The 25,294-nt window shown below is 45.5% G+C and overlaps 1 protein-coding gene across 1 annotated transcript in view; it reads right to left on the bottom strand.

The window, feature by feature from the left end:
* Nucleotides 1-15,251, bottom strand: part of PLXND1 (plexin D1) — a 157,342-nt gene extending 142,091 nt beyond the window's left edge. The window contains exon 1 of the mRNA XM_060271380.2: nt 12,157-15,251. Within this exon, the coding sequence (XP_060127363.2) occupies nt 12,157-13,737 (1,581 nt within the window). The 5' untranslated portion in view covers nt 13,738-15,251. The remainder of the gene's footprint in view (nt 1-12,156) is intronic.
* Nucleotides 15,252-25,294: the final 10,043 nt, after the last annotated feature.

The following is a 25,294-nucleotide window of genomic DNA, read 5'->3' as shown; positions in this document are numbered from 1 at the left end:
AATCTACAAACTACTGATACATTCATTCTTTGATTCACACTTTAGTTTTGGAGCCAAATGGAACATTTACACATAGTTGCTAGTAACTTTCCCCTAACATAATAATAATAATAATAATAATAATAATAATAATAATAATAATAATAATGCATGCACAGAATAATATAAAAAACCATTTCACAAGAATAAGCATTTCACAAGAATTTATTTCACAATAAATAATAAAGCATTTCACAAGAGGTCTCGCAAGGAAACTGTGTCCTTTTTTCATCCAGTGGTTTTCTGGGGGGGAGGGGTTATATTAAAAAAGCTGTCCTTCCATACTCCAGGAAAAAGATAAAGGAACCCATATCTTTTTTTCTGGGAAGTGGAAAAGCAGTTGGGTTGGGGAAGAGATTAAATACCCAGTCTACTGCTCCACCATTAAAATTTGCAAATACCCATGACTGTGTTTTTTTTTAAAAAAAACCCAATAACATTCAAGGGTAACTGTGCCATCAAATGTAACATTTTAACAAAAACTGGTGTAAGGTAGTAGCCAGCTGAGCTGTGGATAAACAAATTCCTGGTTTGAATTTCACCAGTAGCTTACTATTTATTTGAAACCTTTATTAATGCCCTTCCTTATATTTGGATTTCAATGCAATGCGCAATTAAAATTACTATACTCTCCATTCCCCCCATCCACAACACAGAGGAGGATAATAATAGTAACTTATCTAAAAGAGCTGTTATAAAGATCACAGCTAGATGAAGCACATGATGTGGCATACTTAAAGGTCACATAAAAATGTGAAGCATGTAGTTTGGGTGACCCTTGCAATATGTGTCTGGCTGCATCTCACAATATTACTGCTGGAATGTGCCATGCACAGTCCTCACCTCACCCATGACCTACATCTCCACTTTCAGCCTTTTAGCATGAATTAGTACTTTTCTGTTCTAAGTCTTGCCTTTTTAAAATTGCAAAAAAAGGATTTATTTGCAAAGATTTATTGACTTTGGTATTGAAGTGTATCGCGAGAAAAGTTTTAGCCTCAGAAGATTTTTGAATGGGGAATAAATTGATGAAATAAAATTCTACCTTGCACCCCGTACACCCGTAAGTATGCCTTTAGGGCCAAACTAAATGTGACTATACATGCGCATAAACATGCTTAGATGGGCCATATTTACAAAATATCAATGCAGACTTAGCAGAGAGTGGAGGAAAGATTTAACCCCTTTACCTCCTATGCTGTTTTCCTGCTAAAAGTACTTGCATCACTACCATTTGTTGACATATCTTCAATTTTTGAATGGAAAAATGGAAAAAACAGGAGATGTCTATAAAACTCTCCCTCAATGGATCTGGTGGCCACAGAAGTGTTTTGCAAAAAAGAAAAAAAGAGAAAGATGTGGCATGTCTAAGCATGTGATTCAATCACATGCTTACTTAATCACATCTACTTTGAGTGGCTTCCTTCTCTCTCTCTCTCTCTCTCTCTCTCTCTCTCTCTCTCTCTCTCTCTCTCTCTCTCTCTCTCTCTCTCTCCACTCTTCCATGGTGCAGGGTGGACAATTTTATCTTCTCAAAACTCCAACACCAAGCATAATGGCTCTCTTGCAGTATGTGGTTGCATTTCTGCGGGTATGTTAATTTTGTTATTTCTGAGACCGGTGGTGCCAATATAGGTCAAGTCACTAGTTGGCAGAACTGCTACTAGTTCTGAAATGGCTTCCTGTTCCCTGGGAAAAAAAGACTGCCCCATTCAAAAGTCTTGAACAAATACTCTCAGAGCAGATAGTTCTTATTATTCAAATTTCTCAAACAGAATGAAGCTGAATTGCGCTATTATTATTATTATTATTATTATTATTATTATTTCAATTTATACACCGCCCTATACCTGGAGGTCTCAGGGCAGTTCACAAACAAGACCACAACATATAAATCAAACCAAAAACAATAACTCAATTTTGAAAAACCCCAAAAGAGCCACATTCTAAAAGGATGTCAATAAGATCAACCGAAGGCCTGGTTATAAAGGAATGTTTTTGCCTGGCGCCTAAAGGTATACAATGAAGGCGCCAGGCAAATTTCCCTGGGGACAGCATTCCACAGATGGGGAGCCACTGCAAAGAAGGCCCGTTCTCGTGTTGCCACCCTCCAGACCTCTTGAGGAGGGGGCACACGAAAGAGGGCCTCGGAAGATGATCTCAGGGTCCAAGTAGGTTTATACGGGAAGAGGCAGTCCTTGAGATATTGCGGTCCTGACCCATTTAAGGCTTTATAGGTCAAAACCAGCACTTTGAATTAGGCCCAGAAACTAATTGGTAGCCAGTGCAGTTGGACCAGGATCTGTGTAATATGCTCAAACTGTCTTGCTACGGAGAGCAACCTGGTCACTGAATTCTGCACTAGCTGAAGTTTCTGAACCGTCTTCAGAGGCAGCCCTGCATATAACGCACTGCAGTAATCTAACCTTGAAGTTACCAGAGCATAAATAACAGTAGTTATGCTATTCCTTTCCAGATAGGGACATAGCTGGGTCACCAGCTGAAGCTGATGGAAGGCACTCCAGGGCACTGAGGCCACCTGAGCCTCAAGTGACAGCAAAGGATCCAGGAGTGCTCCCAGGCTATGAACCTCCTCCTTCAGAGGAAGTGTAACCCCATCAAGAGCAGGTGATCTCTCATCCATCTGATATAGGGAACCACCTACTAACAGTGTCTCAGTCTTATCTGGAGTGAGCTTCAGTTTGTTGGCTCTCATCCAGTCCATTACCGAGGCAAGACACTGGGCCAGCACTTCCACTGCCTCACCTGCAGGTGTAAAGGAGAAATAGAGCTGAGGGCCATCACCATACGGCTGACAACTGACTCCGAACCTCCGAATAACCCCAGCCAGCAGTTTCATGTAGATGTTAAACAACATGGGGGATAGGATTGAGCCCTGTGGAACCCCACATTGAAGGTTCCACGGGCTGAAAAGCATTCCCCAAGTAACACCCTCTGGGAACGACCATCCAAGTAGGACTGGAACCACTGCAAAGTGATGCTACCCAACCCTAGTATGGAGAGTCACTCCAGAAGGATACCATGGTCGATGGTATCAAAAACCTCTGAGAGGTTGAGAAGAATTAACAGGGATGGTTCCCTTGTCTTTCTCAACAGAGGTCATCATACAGGACGACCAAAGCAGTTTCTGTGCCAAAACCAGGCATAGATCCCAACTGAAATGGATCCAGAAAATCAGTTTCTTCCAAAAGCACCAGGATATGGTCTGCGACCACTCGCTCCAGAACCTGTTTCCAGGAAAGGGAGATTAGCAACTGGCCAGTAGTTAGTTAGGTTTTCTGAATCCAGGGAAGGTTTCTTAATGAGTGGTTTTACCACTGCCTCCTTCAAACAGGCAGGAAGCACCCGCTCTTCCCTGGCCCAGCCAGCTGTTCCCTCCCTGCTGGATTTTATCAGCCAAGAGGGGCAAGGGTCTAGAGCGCAAGTGGTCGCCCTGACTGATCCAAGCACCTTGTCCACATCCTCGAGCCTTACCAACTGAAACTTATGGAACACAACAGGACTAGACTGTGCTCTGGACCCCCATGATATTCATCTGCTATAACAGCAGAGTCAAGATCTTGGTGCATGCAAGCGATTTTACCCTCAAAATGCTTTACAAACAAGTCACAGCACGCTACTGTTGGTTCTATCACCTCCTTTGGGCCAGCCTGTAAAAGGCCCTGTGCAACCCAGAAAAGCGCTGCCAGACGACATAATGAGGATGCAGTGGAGACAGCAAAGTATGCCTCCTTTGTTGCCTTCACTGCCACAGGTAGGCTCGATAATGAGCCCTTACCAGTGTTCGGTTGCATTCATTTGGATCCTTACTCCACTTGCTTCTAAGTTATCTGTTGTGCTCCTTAAGGCAGTTAAAAATTTTAAGTAACTAGTTTGAAGAAGCATTGAAAACAATCTGCACTTCAGCAACTGGGTGACATAATTGATAGTCTTAGTCTAGGACCAGGAAGATGGGTTCTACACTGCTTAGACACCTAACTAAAAAACCTGAGCCCAGTTACTGCCTCTCAACGTCCTCCACCTCACAAGGTTGCTGTGAGGATATAAAAGGGAGAAAAGGATATAAGCCATTGTGTGATTCCTGAAGGAAAGGCAAGATACAAATGCAGCAAAAAACAAAAACAAATTCGCAAAGAACCCAAAATAAACAACCTTAGCACAAAGACTTATTGCAGTAAGTAGCCATAACAGTTATTCTGAGATCTAAGCAGTTAACACCTTTTAGAGGCAATTAACCTTGCAAGAAGAAGGGACCCAGGGACTGTGGTGTTAAACCACAGAGTCTAGGGTAGGCATCCCCAAACTGCGGCCCTCCAGATGTTTTGGTCTACAACTCCCATGATCCCTAGCTAACAGGACTAGTGGTTGGGGAAGATGGGAATTGTAGTCCAAAACATCTGGAGGGCCGAAGTTTGGGGATGCCTGGTCTAGGGCTTGCTGATCAGAAGGTCGGCGGTTCGAATCCCTGCAACGGGGTGAGCTCCCGTTGTTCGGTCCCAGCTCCTGCCCACCTAGCAGTTCGAAAGCACATCAAAGTGCAAGTAGATAAATAGGGACCGCTCCGGCGGGAAGGTAAACGGCGTTTCCGTGCACTGCTCTGGTTTGCCAGAAGCAGCTTTGTCAAGCTGGCCACATGACCCAGAAGCTATCTGCGGACAAACGTCGGCTCCCTCCGCCTATAGAGCGAGATGAGCGCCGCAACCCCAGAGTCGGACACGACTGGACCTGATGGTCAGGGGCCCCTTTACCCTTTACCGTTAAGCTTGCAAGAAGCATTGAAAGTAAGCTGGTTAGCTTTTTGTATTCAATTACTCTTGACTATGGGTTAAATGCCAGGCAAATGCCAAGTATGTTTGAGATACATTTCTACCCTAGACTGTATTTTTATTTACAGAAAAGTGTTAAAGGGTATTGGGCTCTGACCGTGCCTCTCAACAGAGGTTTGCCTGTTGCCCAGGCCAAAACATTTTTCTTCACCCAGGTGATCTAACTTGAGTGTATGTTTTAGTATAGAATCATAGAGTTTGAAGCAACCATAAGGGTCATCCAGTCCAACCCCCTGCAACGCAGGAATCTTTTGCCCAGCATGGGGCTCAAAACCCACAGCCCTAAGATTAAGAGCCTCATGCTCTACCGACTGAGCTATCCCAGCTATTTTAAAACTTGGTTACAAGCTCATGGTTAGCAAGGGGAAAGTTAAACCATAAGCCTGAGTTCAGATGACACACACTCAGCTAAACCTTGACTTAGCTAAGAGCAGCATGGAAATTTAGAAAAAGACCAAGGAGAATTCCTCTCCAGGACCCTCACTTTCACATGCATCTAGTAAGCCATGCCACGTGAACAAGTCCATTGTATAACAAAGTGCTGGTGACAAGACCAAAGTTCTAGAGCCACTAACTTAGAACGTGTCTGTAGAGCATGGGTAGCCAATGTGATGCCCTCCAGATGTTGTTGGCTTCCAATTCCCTTCAGCCCCAGCCGGTATGGCCAATGGCCACATATGATGGGAGATGAAGTCCTGCAGCATGTCAGCTATTCCTGCTCTAGATAAAAAGGAATACCCCTTAAATTTCTACCTATGTGATGTGTCCCATATGAATGTTCACTAATATATTCTGAAATGTTCCTCAGTCCTCAGCCCTGCCATTTCCTTGTTACGCTTCTATTGAAGTGTTTTCCCCATTAGTTTAAATAATGCTGAATATATGCATTTTCATCTATTCACCCAGGTTCACAAAAAAACAACCTCAAGTTGCTTTGTGTTTGCATTTTTGTACCGCAGACTTCAAAGTACCTTTGAATTTTAAAAAAGAACCTCCCCACCCCAATTTTCATACTAAAAAAGTTACTGCTGTATATGTACAAAGGTACCCAGTTGTCTGGGCACATATTTATTATTGTTTTAAGCAAAGAAAGTAATTAAACAATCCCAAAGCAAGTCAGTTTTGGGCATATTGTTTGTGTTGGATTACTTCATTTTGCTTTTTACTTCAGAAGCATGATTTTCTTTCTTTCTCTTTCCCTTTATTCCCAATCCTGTAATATCAATGTCTGAATGCTTGCTTATCTTTATCTACCCTATTATTATATCAGCAATATACCCTACAAGTCTAAACTAATTTAAAAAGAACAGTGTCCTTAAATTAATCATTTTTAATATATGATGATGATTAATTTAAGATGTAGCGGTATGCACCAAAGAAGTCAAAAGCCCCGGAAAACAAACAAAACGTTCAGTTAACCATTGCCCTCTTTTTAGGCCCCTCTTAAAATCCAAATATGGGCTTTACCCAACAAAGAGCTTCACCATTCTACAAAGAATGGAATATCTGATTCTAAAAGCAGTCGACAGTTCAGCCACTGTAAAAAGCAGAATCTCAGCTTTAAAAAATTAGTTACAGTGGGACATGTGATTACATAACGGTGCAATATTTAGTGTATTCACCCTTAAGGAATTAACTGAAACACCATCCAATTACCAAATGTCTTGGCTGTAGCAGCTTAAAACCTGCACTTGATGATTACTGAAGCATATCTATGAATTAACTGCAGTGAGGCCACAAACTTTCGCAAAGCATTGAAGCTGCCATGCCAAATGCATTTGGTTAACAGAAAAACTCCTTTCTGACACCGCCAATGGAAGGCAGACAGAGGTAGAAGACCAAGCTTTCATGGTCCAGCTTCTCTGTGAAATCAAACAGATGTTTCATGATCCCCGGCTGAAATGTGTTGTGCATCTTTCCCAGAGGAAGAGAAATCAAGGCAGCCCTGGTTACTTTTCAAAAAAGGAAAAACAGGCACTGACATTCAGCCGAGACTAACATTTATGTCCAGTTGGTAACAAATTTTGACATTAGCAAACTTTCACCCTGAAAGCTGTAAAACAAGGCAGCCTTGTGTCCCTTCTCTCTGAACTTTACACATACAAGAGCTGCCCCACTGCAGGAATATGTGGGAAGAGAACAACTGGAATGGAACACACATTCTTAAGAGGAAAAAACCCAAAAGTGGGTGAGCAGGGAGAGCGGGAGGGGGGAAGCAAAACTATGAGTCACCAGTGGTTCACTTAGGACAGAGAACTTGGGAAGAAAGGCACGGCTTGATTTAAAAAAAAAGTGTGGGTGGGTGGGGTTAAATTCTTTATGCATTTGTGTGCACAAAACCACTGCACATTTGGCTTCATTGTAAACAGCAAAAGAACCCAACTGACTTTCACAGTGTATCTAGGGTTGGTATATGATACTGCATGACTATAAGCTATGTGGGGGAAAGAGGATGACCATGCTTCACCCATCTTTTCCCCTAAAAGATACACCCTATGTTGCAGGTATACAGCAAACATTTAGCAAGTACTTATAATGTACCCACAACATATAAAGTGACCATATGCTTTTCATTTCACCAAGTGTACACAAAGAAACTTAACTGGGAGACCCAAAGTCATTGTCGCTCTCCATACATAGCATGCGTTAAAGTAGACACATGCATTTAACTTCAAACATTTTGGGGGTACAAGACGATACACACTCTAAATCTGTAATATGTAAAGTGGCCTTAAGGACCCACACAATGCATTAGGAGAACTGACAATGGATTTAATAGTCATCATGGGTATGAAAAATCCCAAATGTTTTCAGCAAAAAACAACCCAAAACTTCAAAGAACATTCCCCCCCACTCTTTCCCACTCACAGCATCATTTTTGGATATGGATCTTAACATGTACACTCTCATCTCTGCTCCTTCCCCTCTAATAATAATAATAATAATAATAATAATAATAATTATTATTTATTTATACCCCGCCCATCTATCTGGGTTTCCCCAGCCACTCTGGGCGGCTTCCAACAGAAAAATAAAATAAAATAATCTATTAAACATTAAAAGCCTCCCTAAACAGGGCTGCCTTCAGATGTCTTCTAAAAGTCTGGTAGTTGTTTTTCTCTTTGACATCTGGTGGGAGGGCGTTCCACAGGGCAGGCGCCACTGCTGAGAAGGCCCTCTGCCTGGTTCCCTGCAACTTGGCTTCTCGCAACGAGGGAACCGCCAGAAGGCCCTCGGTGCTGGACCTCATTGTCCGGGCAGAATGATGGAGGTGGAGACGCTCCTTCAGGTATACTGGACCGAGGCCATTTAGGGCTTTAAAGGTCAGCACCAACACTTTGAATTGTGCTCGGAAACGTGCTGGGAGCCAATGTAGATCTTTCAAGACCGGTGTTATGTGGTCCTGGCGGTCGCTCCCAGTCACCAGTCTAGCTGCCGCATTCTGAATTAGTTGTAGTTTCCGGGTCACCTTCAAAGGTAGCCCCACGTAGAGCGCATTGCAGTAGTCCAAGCGGGAGATAACTAGAGCATGCACCACTCTGGCTAGACAGTCTGCAGGCAGGTAGGGTCTCAGCCTGCGTACCAGATGGAGCTGATAGACAGCTGCCCTGGACACAGAACTGACCTGCGCCTCCATGGACAGCTGTGAGTCCAAAATGACTCCCAGGTTGCGCACCTGGTCCTTCAGGGGCACAGTTACCCCATTCAGGACCAGGGAGTCCTCCACACCTGCCTGCCTCCTGTCCCCCACAAACAGTAGTTCTGTCTTGTCAGGATTCAACCACAATCTGTTAGCTGCCATCCATCCTCTCACTGCTGGGAGTGCTGAATGAACCAGTAAATCTGAATGTGGGGTGTCATTGACCTAGGGAAGAAAATGTACTTTCCACCAGATTTACTGTTGCAGGTTATGTATGGGGTGTTAGGGGGTGGGTAATACCTCTGGTGGGGTGCTCCTTCTGGGTTACTTAGTCCACCTTTAGTCCCCACCCTGCACTCAGCTCTCACCTGTGGCTCCTAGAAGCTGTCAGAGTGGCCATACCCTAGAAATGGCTTTGACTGGCTGGCTAAACCAGGTGAGGGTAGCCAATGGGTCTCAAACCCTCATTGAGTTAGGGACATCGCCTGCATGCAAAGACAGGCTCTGTCAGATTGAGAGGATGAGACCAACCGTGTGTCCAACAGGCAAGAAAGAGGTTTCTGCACGTGCTGTAGAGGGAAGTGAGGGGCAGATGGGATTCGTCAACCCAGGAAATTGGCCCATCTAGGAGAAGGAAAACTCTGATCCAAAACCTCTGCTGTCTTGCGGGATGTTTTGGGGAGAAGAAAAGGCTAAGGAGTAAACTCTACACAAATCCAGAGTGAAGTCTCCGAGACAGTTGGATGGTGCCTTGTACACCTCCTTCTGGCAACTCCTGCAGTCAAGCTGGTGCCAGACGTATTGCTCTGCTTTTCTTTGGAGCACATCAGCGAGGCCGAAGGGTGTGTGTGTATTGTCATCTGGGCAGCCCAGGACCCCCATACGCACTGCCCAGGCTTGCACTCCAGGGAAGTCACTTTGGTGCTGCTAATACAGCGGTTTGACTTCACCCCCGAAGGTGCACTCCATTGGCTCTCGAGACAGATGCCAAACAACAACTGTTGCAGGGTTGATCACTGAGATTCTGTGTTGAAATTAATGTGGAATCCCCTAATTATGCAATTTTATTCCACAGGAGTTGGAAAGGGAGTAGAGCCGCCTAAGACCCCCCCACACACACCCAATATTCCGCCCAGCTGCAACCATTGAGGAGGAGATGCCAATGAATCGAACTTTAACCTGGCTAAATTGCAAGTTAGAGGTATAGATTATGAATTCAGGTCCCTTTTATACATGCAATCTAACAGACACACAGAAACCAATGTTGAGAACAATCTAAGCTTTGAATGTGACTATTATAAAAAGCCAGTGTAAGCGTTAAAGACCCTGGTCTTGCAAAAACCACAGTGGCTATGATCTTTCTCAATGGTGGGAGGCAGTAATGCCTATGAATGCTAGTTGCTGGAAACCTCAGGATGGGACAGAGCTATTGTTCTCGGTTCCTGCTTGTGGCTTTCCCACAGACATATGGTTTGCCACTGTGAGAACAGGATGCTGGACTAGATGGGTCACTGGCCTGATCCAGCAGGCACTTCTTATTTTCATATCACACCCTAACCTACCTCACAGGGTTGTTGCAAGAAGAAAACTGGAGAACCATGTGTGCTGCCTTCATTCCTTAGGTGAAAGGAGGGGTGCAAGTGTAAATAATGATAGTAAATAGAAGAAAGAAGGCATTGCACACAGAAACAGAAGTTTGCAATTTGTTTGGGATGCAGAATCAAACCTACAAAAATTAAAGATGCTGGGTTCTAAATCAACCTGTCAAAGCTCAGTGATATTTGGACCCAATGTATTGATTTAGTCTATTCATGTGAAGGATAATGTCAGCAGATATGTGAAAGTCCACTGTTTGCAATACTGTACAAAACAGGACAAAACAAAGGAAGCCTTGAAGAACTGGTAGAAATTGCTTTTTGAGCTACACTACAGATTTACAGTGCAATCTTAGGCATGTCATCTCAGAAGTAAGTCCTTTTGAATTCAATGGGGCTTGCTTGCAGGTAAGTACGATTATGATGGCAGGCTAGTATGTCTTTTTAACTTTCATATTGCTTTGGACATGATATAAATGTTTAATTTTTTTAGAAATTAGCTCTGTGCAAAGAACTATATCCAAGGCTTACCATGACTGTTTAAGGAGCTTTCCCTGCACAAAATCTGCACAATCAGCATTGCGGAGAGATGGCAACACAAGAGAAGGACATCTAACCAAGGGAAACACAGCACCATATTCTACCAAAACAATGTACCTTGATTCCAAAATTGCCTCAGCAGATTGCTTCATGAGAGAGATTTCTCTTTTCTCCTTCTCCCACATTGTTTTCCCAATGGAAAATCTGTACTTTGCTCTCAAATAGTAAAATGCCCAGGAAACAGGATTACTATCGCAACGAGTCTTTCTTCAGAGATACATATGATGCAAATAGACCTCTTAAGAACCACCTTGCTAGCCCACCTAAATCTATTACTCTGCATCCAACAGTAGCCAAACAGATGCTTTCTAGCAGGGCCTGAAAACAGCAGCCATTCCCTGCCACTTCTCCACCAGCAACTGGCACTGAGGGGCAGACTGCTGACAGCAATAGGATAGAATCATCTTCCATGAATTTGTCTAATTATTCCCTTTTAATAGGGATAATAGGAGTTGAAGTCCAACAACATCAGGAAAGACTAAAGTTCCCCATCTATGGTTTTACAGCAGTCACAGTTCAGATTCCCATGCTTGGATAAACTGAAGATTCAACTGTTAAAGTAAACATCCAAAAAAAAGTCTTCTGAAGCCAACTAAGCCAGGATCTAATTGCATGGCAGCAAATCCCAGACATTAATTATGCATTGTGTGACCGAAACACAGCAACCTGCCATTTCTTTTGCCTGTCCTGAAGCTATTTGCAATCCATTTCATCTAGTGACCCCAAGTTTTGGACTTACAAGGGAGGAGTAAAATGTCTCTCCACCCACTTTCTCCACACGCCATGCACAATTCTATAAACGTCTATCATGCCCCTATCCAATCCTTCGGCCACAAAGTAGGTAAACTGAAAAACACTGCCCCCCCCCCCAACCTTTTCTCAATAGGGACACAGTGCTCCATGGCTTTGATGGTTTGGTTGACCTTTCCTTTTGCCAGGTCAAAAAGGACACTCTCCAATATAACTCTCTGTGCTGCAGCTACTTGCAGAGGGTAAGTCATCACCAGCCCACCCCACCCCGAAAACACACCTGAATGACGCAGTCCTCTGCTTCTAATATTGGAACTGCTTTACCAGGTGCATTCCACAAAGTCTTCCTCCTAATCCCTAAGGAGGGTGCCTGTCCTTGTTCAGCTTTCTGGACACGATTGCTCAGCTGCACTCTCTTTGTCATTGTTGGCATTATCATACTACAATTTATTACCCACCCTTCACCCTAAGTTCCCAGGGCTGGTTGCAGCAAATTAAAACACAACAAGCAAGCACTATGAAAAACAAGTTTAAAAACCACCTAAAACTACAAAAACAAGGTGGGTCCCCAAAATACATGGTAGTGAGAGCCCTGGCACTAAAAGCAGGCCAAAGTTTGCCAAAGTGTGTCTGGAATTAAGACACTGATAGGCAGGCCTTCTTGGTCGCCCGCCTTCTCCCTTACCTGGATTTTCCTCTTCTCGCAGGCGGGCCCGGTGCCTTGCACCACGCTGTCGAGCACCGTGACCAGCCCGGCGTCGGGAGCCACGAAGCAAGAGTTCCTGGCCACCCGGATGGCCTCCTCAATCTCGGCGAAGCGGAAAACACACAGCGCCGAGGGCTGGGGCGCTTGCCGGCCCCCAAACCCCGTCCCGGAGGATGACGAGGCCTTCTCGAAGACCCCGAAGAGCAGCTCCTCCGGCCGGGGCGGGGAAGCGCTTCCCGAGCCCACCTGTAGGGCGGCGCTGGCGGGGAAGACCGACACCAGCCGGTTGAAGAGGTCGCCTGCGCCGCCGGTCGCCCCCGACGCCGCTCCGCCTCCGCGCCAGGCGCCGCTGCTGCACTGCAGCCCCATCTGGATGTAGGACTCGGTCAGCTTCTTGGTTTCCGCGCCGCCGCCGCCGCCGCCGCTGCTGCCGTTCAGAGTCGTCGCCTCGGCGGGGTCGCCCAGGCAGATGCGCGCCAGCAGGCTGTGCGAGTGGCTCTCCTTTTCCCGCGCATTCGCCTCGCTGTTGAGGGCCAAGTAGGCGTAGCGGCCGAGCGGGGCGCCCGCCGAAGGCGAGAGCGGGTGGCCGCTCCGGGCAGGGGCGCCGCCGGGGAGAAGGGAGGCCCCAGGCCCGGCGTAGGCGCTCCGGCCGCTGGGGGCGCCCTTTTCCTCGCCGGGGCGAGAAGGCTGCGGGAGCGGCTGCGACGGCGGGCGGGCTCCGCGGTGCAGGAAGGCGCGCACGAAGCTGAGCTTGTGGCGCTCCTTGGCGCCCTGCTTGATCTTGAAGATGTTGTCGTCGGAGGGGTTGATGTCGAAGGTGAAGAGGCGCGCCAGGTCCCCACGGGCGTCCAGAGCGCGGATGGCGATCTCGGGCGTGTTCTCGAAGCGGTGGTCCTCCAGGCTGGCGTTGCGCGGGAAGAAGGGGCTGCCCAAGCCCGTGTAAGTGGCGGCCACCAGCAGGCGCGTGTCCTGCCCGGCCTGCTTGAGCACCAAGCCCACGGTGGACGCGTTGGCGTGGTTGGCCGCCACGTTGAGCATGCTGGGGAACACCGTGACCTGGTCCCCGCCGCCTCCACCTGCTCCGGGCGGGAAAGCGACGGCCACGACGGAGATGTTGTCCATGCTGCGCAGCTGGCAGAAGCCCTGGTAGACGGAGCCGCACACCACCAGGATGCCTTGCTCCGGGTCGGGCTGCAGCAGCTTGTTGTAGTTGTCGGTGGGCTTCCTGGCGTGCTCGCACGACGCCTGGGGCAGCTGCGGAGCGTGGCAAAGCGGGTTGTCCTCCTTGGGTCCCACCTGCTCCTCCACCTCCAGGGTCAGGTTGGGGCCCGACAGCTGGTAGAGCCGGTTGACGGCCGCCAGGTACACCTTGCCTCCCGACGCATCCAGAGCGAAGTTGTTGGTGGCCGTGAGCGAGACGAACTTGTGCTGCACTTCCAGCCCGGGCACCGGGAGCAGCGGGAGCAGCAACAGCACGAGCACTAGGGAAAAGGCTGGGAGAAGGCGATCGCCCCGCGGCAGCACCTGGCTAGCGCCTCCCCGACCGGGCGAAGAAACCATCCTGCGTCCTGGGCTGCTGCTCTGAACAGAGCATGAGGCTCCTTGGCGAAACGGGGCTTGGCAATCGCCAGGAAAGGAAAGAGCGGCGGCGGCGGATGAAGCAACGCAGCGAAGCACGAGAAAGGAAAACCTGTTTCCTGCAGAGGATCTAACACGCCTCAGCTCCGGAGTGACGCCAGGAGGGAAGTCCCGAGCCTTTGTTGCAAGCGATCGGCAGCCTTTTGCCTCCTTACTGGACCGACGTCTCGAGTGGGGTTAAAGCAGCACGTCTGAGAAAAGCTGCGCCCTCCCCTAAGTCTGACAGCTTCTCTCTCTCCTTCCTTTCTCTCTCTCTCTCTGCCTGAGGACAAGCTGCCGCTCTCCGACTTCTCCGAGGTCCTCTTTTTTGGCATTACCTCTCCCCCCTCCTTTATTTAGGGTTTGTCATGTGAATATGATTAAGTTGAAGCAATTTTCCCCGAAAGCTGGAAGGCAATCACCGCACCAGCCCCAAACACAAAGAAGCAGCTCTTGATAGCAGCTCCTTTGCTAACAAATAACTCTTGTGTTTTGCGCTTTTCTCCTCTTTTTTTTGATGTTGGGAAGCAAGAATGTAGGACTCCACTAGCGGGAGGCAGAGGGAAAGGGTGGTGGTGGTGGGGAGAAGAAGAGTAGGAGATAGAAAACTTTTCTCCTCTAGCCATAAAGCAACACTGCAATCAGTTGTAAAAATAGACCTAACCAAACAACGTTAATTTCAGGAAAAGGCAACACTAAGCGACCCCTTCTCCCTGCAAGCTGTTATTCTCTCCCTCTCCCACCCCCAGCAATGAAAATAAGTTAACTCTCCATCTGCTTGAAGTGCTGCCCTACTCATTAAAAGGGTTTTACCAGAAAGGATAACAAAAAAGAGAAGGTCAGGCTGTCTGGGGTTTGGGGGTCAGGAATAAATTAAGAGGACAAGTATGCCAAGCATGTAAGATGAGGGAGGGGTGAACTGGTTCAGTCCTACTGTGTCTTGTTCATTGGCACCGTAGAGCAGCGAGGGTGTGTGAAAATGTACTTCAGAGTGTGCTGAACTGCAAGGCACTGCTTGTGCTCTCCCAAGTTCACAATCTCAGGGACCTCCTTCCCCACAGATCAGTTGTAGCACACTCCAGGTTTCCTCCTCATCAATCCACCACTTGGAGGAATCGTCTCTTGACTATCATTATTTTGAGAAGACGGTGCCTGTTTTAGATCACTCTGCTTAGTGCACTGTTAATGATATGTGTTTTTTCAATGGTTGTTTTTTTAAAAAAATAGTGTAGTAATAGCTTTTCGTGAAGAACGTCTTGTTTAATGCATAGACTTTTACACTTTGGTCTGGGGTGCCTGGTTAGAGACCTCCACTCTGCCTCAAAGCTTTCTGGGCATCACTGGAGCTGTTGTCACATACTCTGACCTGAGCTGCTCAAAGGTGATGGGTTACAAGTGTAATAAATTAAAATAAAGTGGCATGTCAGAGAAGTTTGAAACTCCTGGTGCCTACACACACTTCCAACATTTCCTGCTTCTCTTGTGATTTAGAGCTCTTGCAACATTCCCACTGCCATCATTCCCCAGCACTCTGCTCCCACTGTTCCATGCCAGCTTCCCAGTCTCTGAACATTTGATTGCCTCACCTGTCGGGTTCTGGCACAGATTTCTGCCCCTAAGATCTGGGCATCTTCATGCAAACAAAGGCAATTCAAGCCACTTTACATTTCCCCCCCTCTGCAAATATTATTCAGGAGCAAATGCCCCACACCTACAGGAGTGCACACCCTTGTGAGTAAACAAATAAGAGTTAGGGCAGGCACCCCCAAACTGCGGCCCTCCAGATGTTTTGGCCTACAACTCCCATGATCCCTAGCTAACAGGACTAGTGGTCGGGGAAGATGGGAATTGTTGTCCAAAACATCTGGAGGGCTGAAGTCTGGGGGTGCCTGAGTTAGGGGGATACATGTCCTGAAAATAACTTTTCACTCAGCTATATTTAGTATGTAGAAACAAAGCAAAGAGAACACAAGTTCAACTCCTAAGCTTATTGTGATATGCAGATGGTTAGTTAAAGCCTGACCAAATGACACGTGGCTGACATGCTCGGCAGTCCCATGATCACTTCTTCAGTTCTGGGGTGCTGGGAATTTAATTGAGGGAACTGAAAGAGTGTGTTTAATGCTTTACCCTCTTGCCATTTTTCTTCTCAGTATTCCCCACCCCCTTGCTTTCTACCCATCTGTATCTTTTCTCCTGAGGGTGGAAAAGCAGCTGGGGTAATTCCCCAGAAAGGAAATGGTTAAGCCATTGCCCTGTCTCCTCCATTCATCTGATCATAGTCTTACCCTTCTACATTTTATTTTTATTGTCTTATATATATATACCCCAGAATGATACAATTACACACATTGGCCTTCAGCCACCCAGACTAACTGGTTGAATGCCCCTTCATAGTTCAAGCTCACACAAAGAGTGGATGGTTGATTCTCCAGTGTTAATTTTTCCTGTAAGGTTCTGTATCTATAGAAGCAGTTGCTGGCATTGGGCCAGAATGTTGCCCTTTAGGAAATGGGAGGTGACTAGTAGATGGCATATCAAGCTTTCTTGCAAGATTGATTCAATCAGAGGGGAAACAGCAATCATTTTTAAACTCTGAGCCTTGCTGGCTCCATGGAGTTGACAACGTCCCCCCCCCCACCAAAAGTCACATGATGCAGAGATTCCTTAACCTTAAAATCACAACTCAATGTTAAATCACGGGAACGTGAATTATTGTTATTATTTTATCTTCTCTAATTCAGCATTTTAATGCTCCAAAGGCATGTGAAGGAAAAATTAATAATGTGCTGTAAGGTAAAGGTAAAGGGACCCCTGACCATTAGGTCCGGTCGTGACCGACTCTGGGGTTGCGCGCTCATCTCGCATTATTGGCCGAGGGAGCCGGCGTATAGCTTCCAGGTCATGTGGCCAGCATGACAAAGCCGCTTCTGGCAAACCAGAGCAGCACATGGAAATGCCATTTACCTTCCCGCTGTAGCAGTTCCTATTTATCTACTTGCATTTTGACGTGCTTTCGAACTGCTAGGTTGGCAGGAGCTGGGACCGAGCAACGGGAGCTCACCCCGTCACAGGGATTCGAACCGCCGACCTTCTGATCAGCAAGCCCTAGGCTCAGTGGTTTAACCACAGCGCCACCTGGGTCCCTTAATAATGTGCTGTAGTGTCCCCTAAAGGCTCAAAACTAAAAAAAAGAAGGGGAGGGGAGAAACCACGCAACTGCATTTTTCTTTATTGTTAATCTTATAGTGTTGATGTAGTTTATTATGATAGATATAAGGAGCAAGGGAAGGACATGCTCTCCTCCCTCCCAAAGGCTGGGAAACTGACATCCATATTCCCATGCTTTGTATTCCACACACCTCATTAGATGCCAGGACCCTAAGCAATGGAATAACCTTATTTTGCTAAGAAAGACTATGATTTTAGCATTAAATGACAAACGCTTCCCTTTGGTGGAGCAGATCTGCTGCTTTGTTGGTCACCTGCCTGCTGGTGTTGAAAGGCTCCATTTCCTATTTTATTTCCTTGTGTCCACTCTAGATCTTGTGTCACCCAAGTTATTTTCACGTGTAGAAAACATCAGTAAGGGTGATGAGAATTCTGAATGATCCATGTTCAGGATGGGGAGGAAGCCCTCCCTCGTTGTCTAATCTTATTTCTACACCTGCCAGCTTGTTTCACCCGCTTCCTAGCCTTTTCTCCTCTTCAGAGCATTAATTAATACATAACAGCAGTGGCTAGCTCATGTCCGTCAAAAGCGTGTGTTAAATGAAATACAGAATATTCCTTCCTCTGTCTGTCCGTCTATCTCATAGTTCATGCTAATCATATTCCTAATGGATAGAGTTATTAATGTGGAACTCCTATAATTGCTGGGATTTTACATTTTCAGTTTCTGAGTTTCAAATCCAACTGTGAGCAAGAAATAAACACCAATGTTTTGAAGATAATAACACCTTATGTTTAACACCTTTTATTGGAAAGTGCCAAAGGAATTTATAAGCATAAGTTAATTAAACATTACGATACACAGCTGAGCTACAGAAGAATCATTAGCCCCATTTCACAAACGGATAGAATGAGATACTGGGCCTATAATTTCCAATATCTTTACTGAACTGTGATGCTTTCATTTTAGGGTCTTCAGCCAATTATCTGATAGGGTACATCATTGGGGGAGGGTGGGGAAGAGAGAACAGGCTTCTTTGTATTAGAGGCCCAAACTCTGGCACCATGAGGAGGAATCTAGAAGAAACAGTCATAGCCAGTGATTCTATAGTCTTCACAGCAGGCAGCTGCTAAACTGGAATCACACTAATGTAATATTTGCCCCATCTGCACTATACATTTCACTCAGTATCATATCACTTTAAACAGTCATTGCTTTCCCCAAAGAATCCTGGGAATGGTAGTTTGTTAGGGGTGCCTAGAGTTGTTAGGAGATCCCGTTTCCCCTCAAAGAGTTGCAATTTCAAAACTGGTTTAACAGCCCCTCTTCCCAGGGGACTATGGGAATTATAGCTCTGTCAGGTGAATAGGGATCTCCTAACAACTAAGCACCAGTAACAAACTACAGTTCCCAGAATTCATGGGGTGAGGGGGGAGCCGTGACTATTTAAAGTTGTATGGTACTGCTTTAAATGTATAGTGCACTTGAGGGCTTAGTCACAACTTTGTGCTCAAACAGAAGCAGAGTCAACAGGACAAGAGCAGAAGCAAAATATGCCAGTATAGCAACAGCAACAGTCACACCTAGTGTCCATGGAAAATGCCTCCACCAACCCCTTCATGGATAACATTCACTTAATCCTTCCAGGAAATGGGAATTGTGCACATTTCCAAGTCAGAGAAACATAGAGTTGGAAGAGACCACAAGGGCCATCCAGTCCAACCCCCTGCCAAGCAGGAAACACCACCAAAGCATTCCTGACAGATGGCTGTCAAGCCTCCGCTTAAAGACCTCCAAAGAAGGAGACTCCACCACACTCCTTGGCAGAAAATTCCACTGCCAAACAGCTCTTACTGTCAGGAAGTTCTTCCTAATGTTTAGGTGGAATCTTCTTTCTTGTATTTTGAATCCATTGCTCCGTGTCCGCTTCTCTGGAGCAGCAGAAAACAATCTTTCTCCCTCCTCCATATGACATCCTTTCATATATTGGAACATGGCTATCATATCACCCTTTAACCTTCTCTTCTCCAGGCTAAACATACCCAGCTCCCTAAGCCGTTCCTCATAAGGCATCGTTTCCAGGCCTTTGACCATTTTGGTTGCCCTCCTCTGGACACGTTCCGGCTTGTCAGTATCCTTCTTCAACTGTGGTGCTCAGAACTGGACACAGTACTCCAGGTGAGGTCTGACCAGAGCAGAATACAGTGGTACTATTACTTCCCTTGATCTAGATGCTATACTCCTATTGATGCAGCCCAGAATTGTCAATGTGCACAATCTCCAACTAGCCTTGGGGAATGTGCATATAGTGACTGAATTTTGTACATTATCTTGCAATTGTACATACTCTCCAACAAGCTTTCAATTCAGGGCTGTGTATATATCAGCATAATGTTGTAAATTCTCTGGTTGTTATGCATAATCTCCAACAGGCTTTTGCAACCCTGCGTATCTCAGCTGAATTTTTTTGCATTTTCTGGCTAATAAGGCATAATCACCAGCAGACCTTAAGGAGTGTGTGTTTACGTACCCACACAACAAACACACACACACACACACTTAATTTTGTATATTCTTTTGGCAACGTGAGATTATCTGCTCAGTATGTATAGTCTTTTTTAAAAAAACAACACCACATGCCCCCTTTTTGGTATTTCTGTTTCAGAAGTGTACCATCTACTATGCTTCCCAGGCTTCTCCTAGCCTACTGCCTAATCTTAAAGGTAAAGGTAAAGGGCCCCCTGACCATCAGGTCCAGTCGTGTCCGAATCTGGGGTTGCGATGCTCATCTCGCTCTATAGGCTGAGGGAGCCGGCGTTTGTCCGCAGACAGCTTCCGGGTCATGTGGCCAGCATGAAAAGCTGCTTCTGGCGAACCAGAGCAGCGCACAGAAACGCTGTTTATCTTCCCGCTGGAGCGGTCCCTATTTATCTACTTGCACTTTGACAAACATACCATCCCACTGATCAGTCAAGAAGTTGGGTTGCATTGTGGGGTTCCAGATATAGATAAAGAGTTTTTTGTTTGTTTTTTGAAATCCAGCCTCTTCACCCTCAGATGAGCAGCACAGTCAGCTGAACAGCACAAGGGGCATTGCAGGGAGAAGAAAATTTTGAACTTCCTCTCCCACAATTCTAATGGAACTCCCCGCCCTCTCGGGGCTGCTATAAAGCTTAGGAAGAAAGCATCATGGGGCCTGTCATCATGGGAATCTCAGGGGAAGGAAGATACAAACAGCTGAGGAGAGAAGCAGATCCATGCCCTCTGCCCTCTAGAGTCTGTCAGGTTTTTGTTGGGACTTCCTCTGGTCCAGCAACTGCTGTTGCCTCAAGTACTTAGGAATCCTACTGACAGCTGTCTGTAGAACTCTCCCAAGGGCTGCCTCCTGAGCCACAACTTTCTCTCCACAAACCTCAACTGTAGCCCAGTGATGTCAAAGCCTCTCAAAGCCAGTTCTTAAACTTCCTGACTTCCGCTTTCAGCTCTTCTTTTGGTTGACCAGCAACCACACACCAGCCATTCTCCCTTCTCCTTCTGCTCTTCCTTCTTCCTCTTTCTCTCTTGGATCTGAATGGTCTTGTAAAGCCATAGAGAAGGTCCTATTACTATCACTTAATGGGCTACAACCATAGCTGCCAAGTTTTCCCTTTTCTCGCGAGGAAGCCTATTCAGCATAAGGGAAAATCCCTTAAAAAAAGGGATAACTTGGCAGCTATGGCTACAACATTTTTACTAGTCAGTTACAATCATTTGCAAAGCCTAATAATTTGCAAGAACTTCCATAAAATTGCCAACACTGAGTCCCTGGAGATTTCTGTCCTGAAAGTCAGTCCCTCAAGACAAACTTATAACATCCAATACATTAAGTTTGCAAAGTGGGGCTTCCCTTTCATTTCTGTTGGAGGAATTTAACATAGCACTCATGAGATTGTTCTGGCAGCACAAGCATTTCAACTTGCCGGAAGGAACAAGCTCCCCTCATCTTCCCTCATGCGCTGTTCTGGGAGTTTCCCTGACCACCCCCTCCCAGCCAATTTGGGGGGCACACAGGGGGAGGAGAGGGGGCAAAAAGCCCTGTTGCACTAATGGAAGTCCTTGCACTGGTTTCCACTAACAGGGCTCAGCTGAATCCAGTCCAATATCTCAGACAAGCCCATGCTACTTGATCAATTTGTTTCCTTCATCCCACGAGCTTCATAAAGGTCAGTGCCAGTCCTTCCAGCCTTGAACAAATTACTCTGAAGAGCAGCATTCTATCAAAATCCAAAACAGACTTGCTTATTTCATCCATTCCCTGTAGCTTTAAAATTTGAAAATCTAGAACTGGACAAAAATGAAGATACCCTCCTACCCATAAAGCCTGGTTCAAAGTATCTATGCTGTTCACTCACAAGCTTCTACTAAACCCATTTTAATTCCAGGGAGGACAATGGCAACACAATGTCAGTGCCCTTATGTTTGAGTGCATTCTTAGCAGCCTGGCCTACCGTATCATTGCCAACAATTTTCACACGGGCTGCATTCCGAGAAAAGCAGACCCAAAGACCTATTATTGCCTGCAGTTCTGAATTCAAAAACTATTCCATTTACCAAGCTTGACCAAAGCCTGGCCTTTGTGAAAAATGCAGCAGGACCAAAGTTTCCACTTGCACTCTCCTGTTTCTCTAAACGTCTGAGTTGGAGTCGCACTCAACATATATTGAGATATGAAATCTGTGTGTCCCAGTTGGTTGCAGAGTTAAATGGGAGGCAGTTGCCCTGGGCTCCTAATCTGGCTTTGGTGGGAGTGCTTTAACCTATTATGTCACACTTGCAAACATACCAATATGCCATTATTAAAGGCAGTAATAATCCTGAGTGAGCATAGCACTTCCGCGAGGCCCATTCCTGCCCACCATGCCCCCAGTTCCACTCAGGTTCCTTCTGCTCTGAGGGCATCCTGCCAACATCAGGGTTACATTGGCAGAAGCCTCCTGCTGACACCAGGGTATTGCTAATTTGCCATATTTATTTCCCTGCTGTAACCAGTACAAGGGGATTTAGGAGCCATCCTATCTATCTGGTGGGTGTGATTACTATGTTAGATAGATGCAACTGACTCATAAAAAACACGTGCAGAGTAGTAACCTGTTTTTTTCTGATATAAGGGTGCAAAAACATATCTAACCATGTTTTGCAGGAATAAGTATTGCAGGAAATTCCCCTCATATATCTATTAGTCATTTGGAAGTAGATGGCAAGCAGAGTCACAGAATCTTTGTGGGGGTTACGTGCGCTGGGACATATCACACTGGGACATATTTCACACTTGAATTCGAAGACACCCTTCTGAAACCAGCCAGGAGAGAGTAGAGCTATATGGCCAGAAGCTCTTGTACATTCTCTGCCTCTCTGGTGGCTTTGCCTGTGGCAGGACCTTCTCTCGCTGGAGGAGCTTTGCTCTTGACCACTCCTTTTCCAAGTCACATTGCACATATTGCTCCACCGTTTCTGACCCACTGGACCAAATGCACATAGTATGTCAGGTGGCAACTGGCACAGCAAGATTTGGGAGTTCTAATAGACAACAAAGTGACTGTGAACCAGTATACTGACATAATTTGTGTTGAAAGAAAATACTGTTCCCAGGAGTTAGGAAATAATGGTGCAAATCCCACATTCAGTGCTGAGAAGATCCTAGATGAACCACAGAGTACGACAGATCAAGAAGAACGTCTGTATAATCGCAAGATGAAACACAGTGTAGATGGAATATAATGAGCAAGAGTGGGATTCTGGGATGTTTTGGCCAGAGAAAAGACTGAGGAAGCAGAAATATCATAACAATACTTGGTTTTTTTTAAAATACAGCATTATAAATATGGCGCGGCACTTTGTAAAGGAACATTAGCAGTGTGTTGACAGCTTTCAAACATTTAAAAGATCTCAAAAAGGGAGATGGTTGTTGAATTCATCCAATGTGCAAAATGCAGTAATAATTTATTTAAGCTCAAGAAAAATGAATTTAACTTTAAAATTAAAGTAGAGGCAATTCAGTATTAAAATAAGTTGCCTGGAGATGCTACTTTTCATGTTTGGAGATCTTCAGAAGAAGTATGGAGATTTTTAGTAAGGGCTTGAGCAGGCATGTATTGCTTTAGTTTAAAGCAACCTTCCTCAATGTGGTGGCCTCCCATTGTTGTTGATCTACAACTCCCATTATCCCTGACCAGTAGCCATGTTGACTGGGACAAGAGAGTTGGAGTCCAAATTGCCTGTAGTGCACCAGGTTGGAGAAGCTAATTTAAGGATATGCTTTCTTGGTCACATGAGACTGAGCTAAATTGATCCACAGAGTCTCTTGCTGCTGAAATACAGAATTCACAAAACACAAAAGGCACAAAATTCTAAATCCACTAAAATTCATTAGACACTTGGCCACATCTGGTACAGAACCCAGTAATATTTTGGTCTGAGCACACTAGCAAGCACAATTAAGACAAATAAAAGAATCCTGAGTTGTTGCAGATATTCTGTTAATTAACCATTCACTGTTCTTCAGGAGCTGCTGTGAGATTCATGCTTCCAAATATGATTTCCCCCCATATTACTATTTGTGGAACTGGTAGCAGCCATGGAAGATGAGTAATTAATGAGATAGCCAAATTTGCAGATGACACCAGAGTATCCAAGACAATAAACCTTAAATACAACTTGAAGAGATCCTGAAGGATCTCTCCAGAATGGAGGTCATGGCAAAATTTAGAAGATGAGATTAAGTGTTGATAAGTGCCAGATAATGAATTAACATTCAACATGCAGCCCACATTTAATTTATTCTACTACTACTCTCTCTCTCTTATCTTCTTAACCCATGTTTAAGGAAGAATGTGGTGGTATTGCTGTTGACATCCTCCTTAGGTCAAGATAGAAGCTAGCAGTGGGTTATGTGACCCACCAAATGGAAGGCCTATGAGCGAAATAATACACCTAAAGGTTCTGGATTTCATGAAGCTTCTCAGGGAAAAAAAAGGGAGAAAAGAGAAAAAAATCATGGAAAACTGTCCATTTTGCTCTGGCAGTTTAAAAGGTAAGCAAAACAACATTATTAGGAAATTATTACAGGAAAATGACATGTATAATATTGGAAACTGCTGAAATGTCTGGGAAAATCTGGGCGTATGGCACAAACACACAGAGACTGCATATGCATTAACGTGTTTGTAGTACAAAAATGCAGAATCCTTCATGCTTGTCTTCAACATGGTGTTTTCAATCTGTTCTAGATGCTACTGTCACAAAGGTAAGTGTGGTTACTTGAAACATGTTTGGAAACCCTCCCCTGGATTAGGTAATCCATGCCTTTTCCTCCCTTCACATGCCTCCACCCCCGTGAATGATAGAGAATGTGGTGGTTGTGATCTTGGAATACCCACCATGTCATTGGCCAGGGCCATCTACATCTCTTTTCAAGTGGACACACTGCAGGGTAATGCAGACTCAATCTGCCACGACCTTTCATTTTTGGAATGAAACCAGTTTCTCAAGAAGCGTTTCTCAGGGACCAAAAACGTGCAAGAGGTCTAGACTACTGGTATGTGTGGACTACGTAAAAATATCAAGTGCCCAATCTCTGTTTCTGAAATAAAATCCCATGCGTGTGCAGCGAGTGTCTCTTTCTTCGGGATAATGTATCCTTTCCTGACTGGGAATTGCAGCAGAATATTTTCCTAAGCCCTTCAATACTGTACACCAGAAACCAAAAAGTTCTTGTTGTGCACGTTGGACCTGGGAATGGCTGGCAGTTTCCCCGGGCTGAATTCAATGTTGCTAGTGTGTATGTGTGTGTAGGAGGGATCGCAACAGAGGTATTCTAAATAAATATGTGCAGGTTTCAGTTGTTGCTGGGAGAGAGGGAGTGGGGAGAAGTGGCCATATGGTTCTGTCCCATCTAGTTGGTGCACTTGTCAAGTAAACGTTGAATTTAACAGTGAGCAAACATTCAAGGCAATGTTACCTTTTGAGGATTTTGGGACCAGCTTGGACCAGCTCTAATGACCCATGTATGTGCCATTCTCCCAGTCTGCTATTCCAATTGCATGCATTGTACACAAGTGTTTTTGGCTTGCAGGGATCAGATGTGCTGAGTCAGTACATTAAAGCTTTTTTTAAGGGGGGGCTCTGTGGGGGCAGGCCAATTATGCTCCTGAGCGCTAACAACTCCAGCTCCCCCCAACGGTGCCTAATTTGGTTCTACTTTGCCCTGCTAGATGCTCAAGAAAAGAAACCCAGCATGAGCCGCATTAAATCAGGGAGAACAGAACAGTTCCAACCCATGCAAGCAAGTTT

The sequence above is a fragment of the Zootoca vivipara genome, chromosome 2 (assembly GCF_965207765.1).
Source record: "Zootoca vivipara chromosome 2, rZooViv2.hap1.1, whole genome shotgun sequence".
In the NCBI taxonomy this organism is placed as follows: Eukaryota; Metazoa; Chordata; class Lepidosauria; order Squamata; family Lacertidae; genus Zootoca; species Zootoca vivipara.
This window is presented reverse-complemented; position numbering and strand designations above follow the sequence as displayed.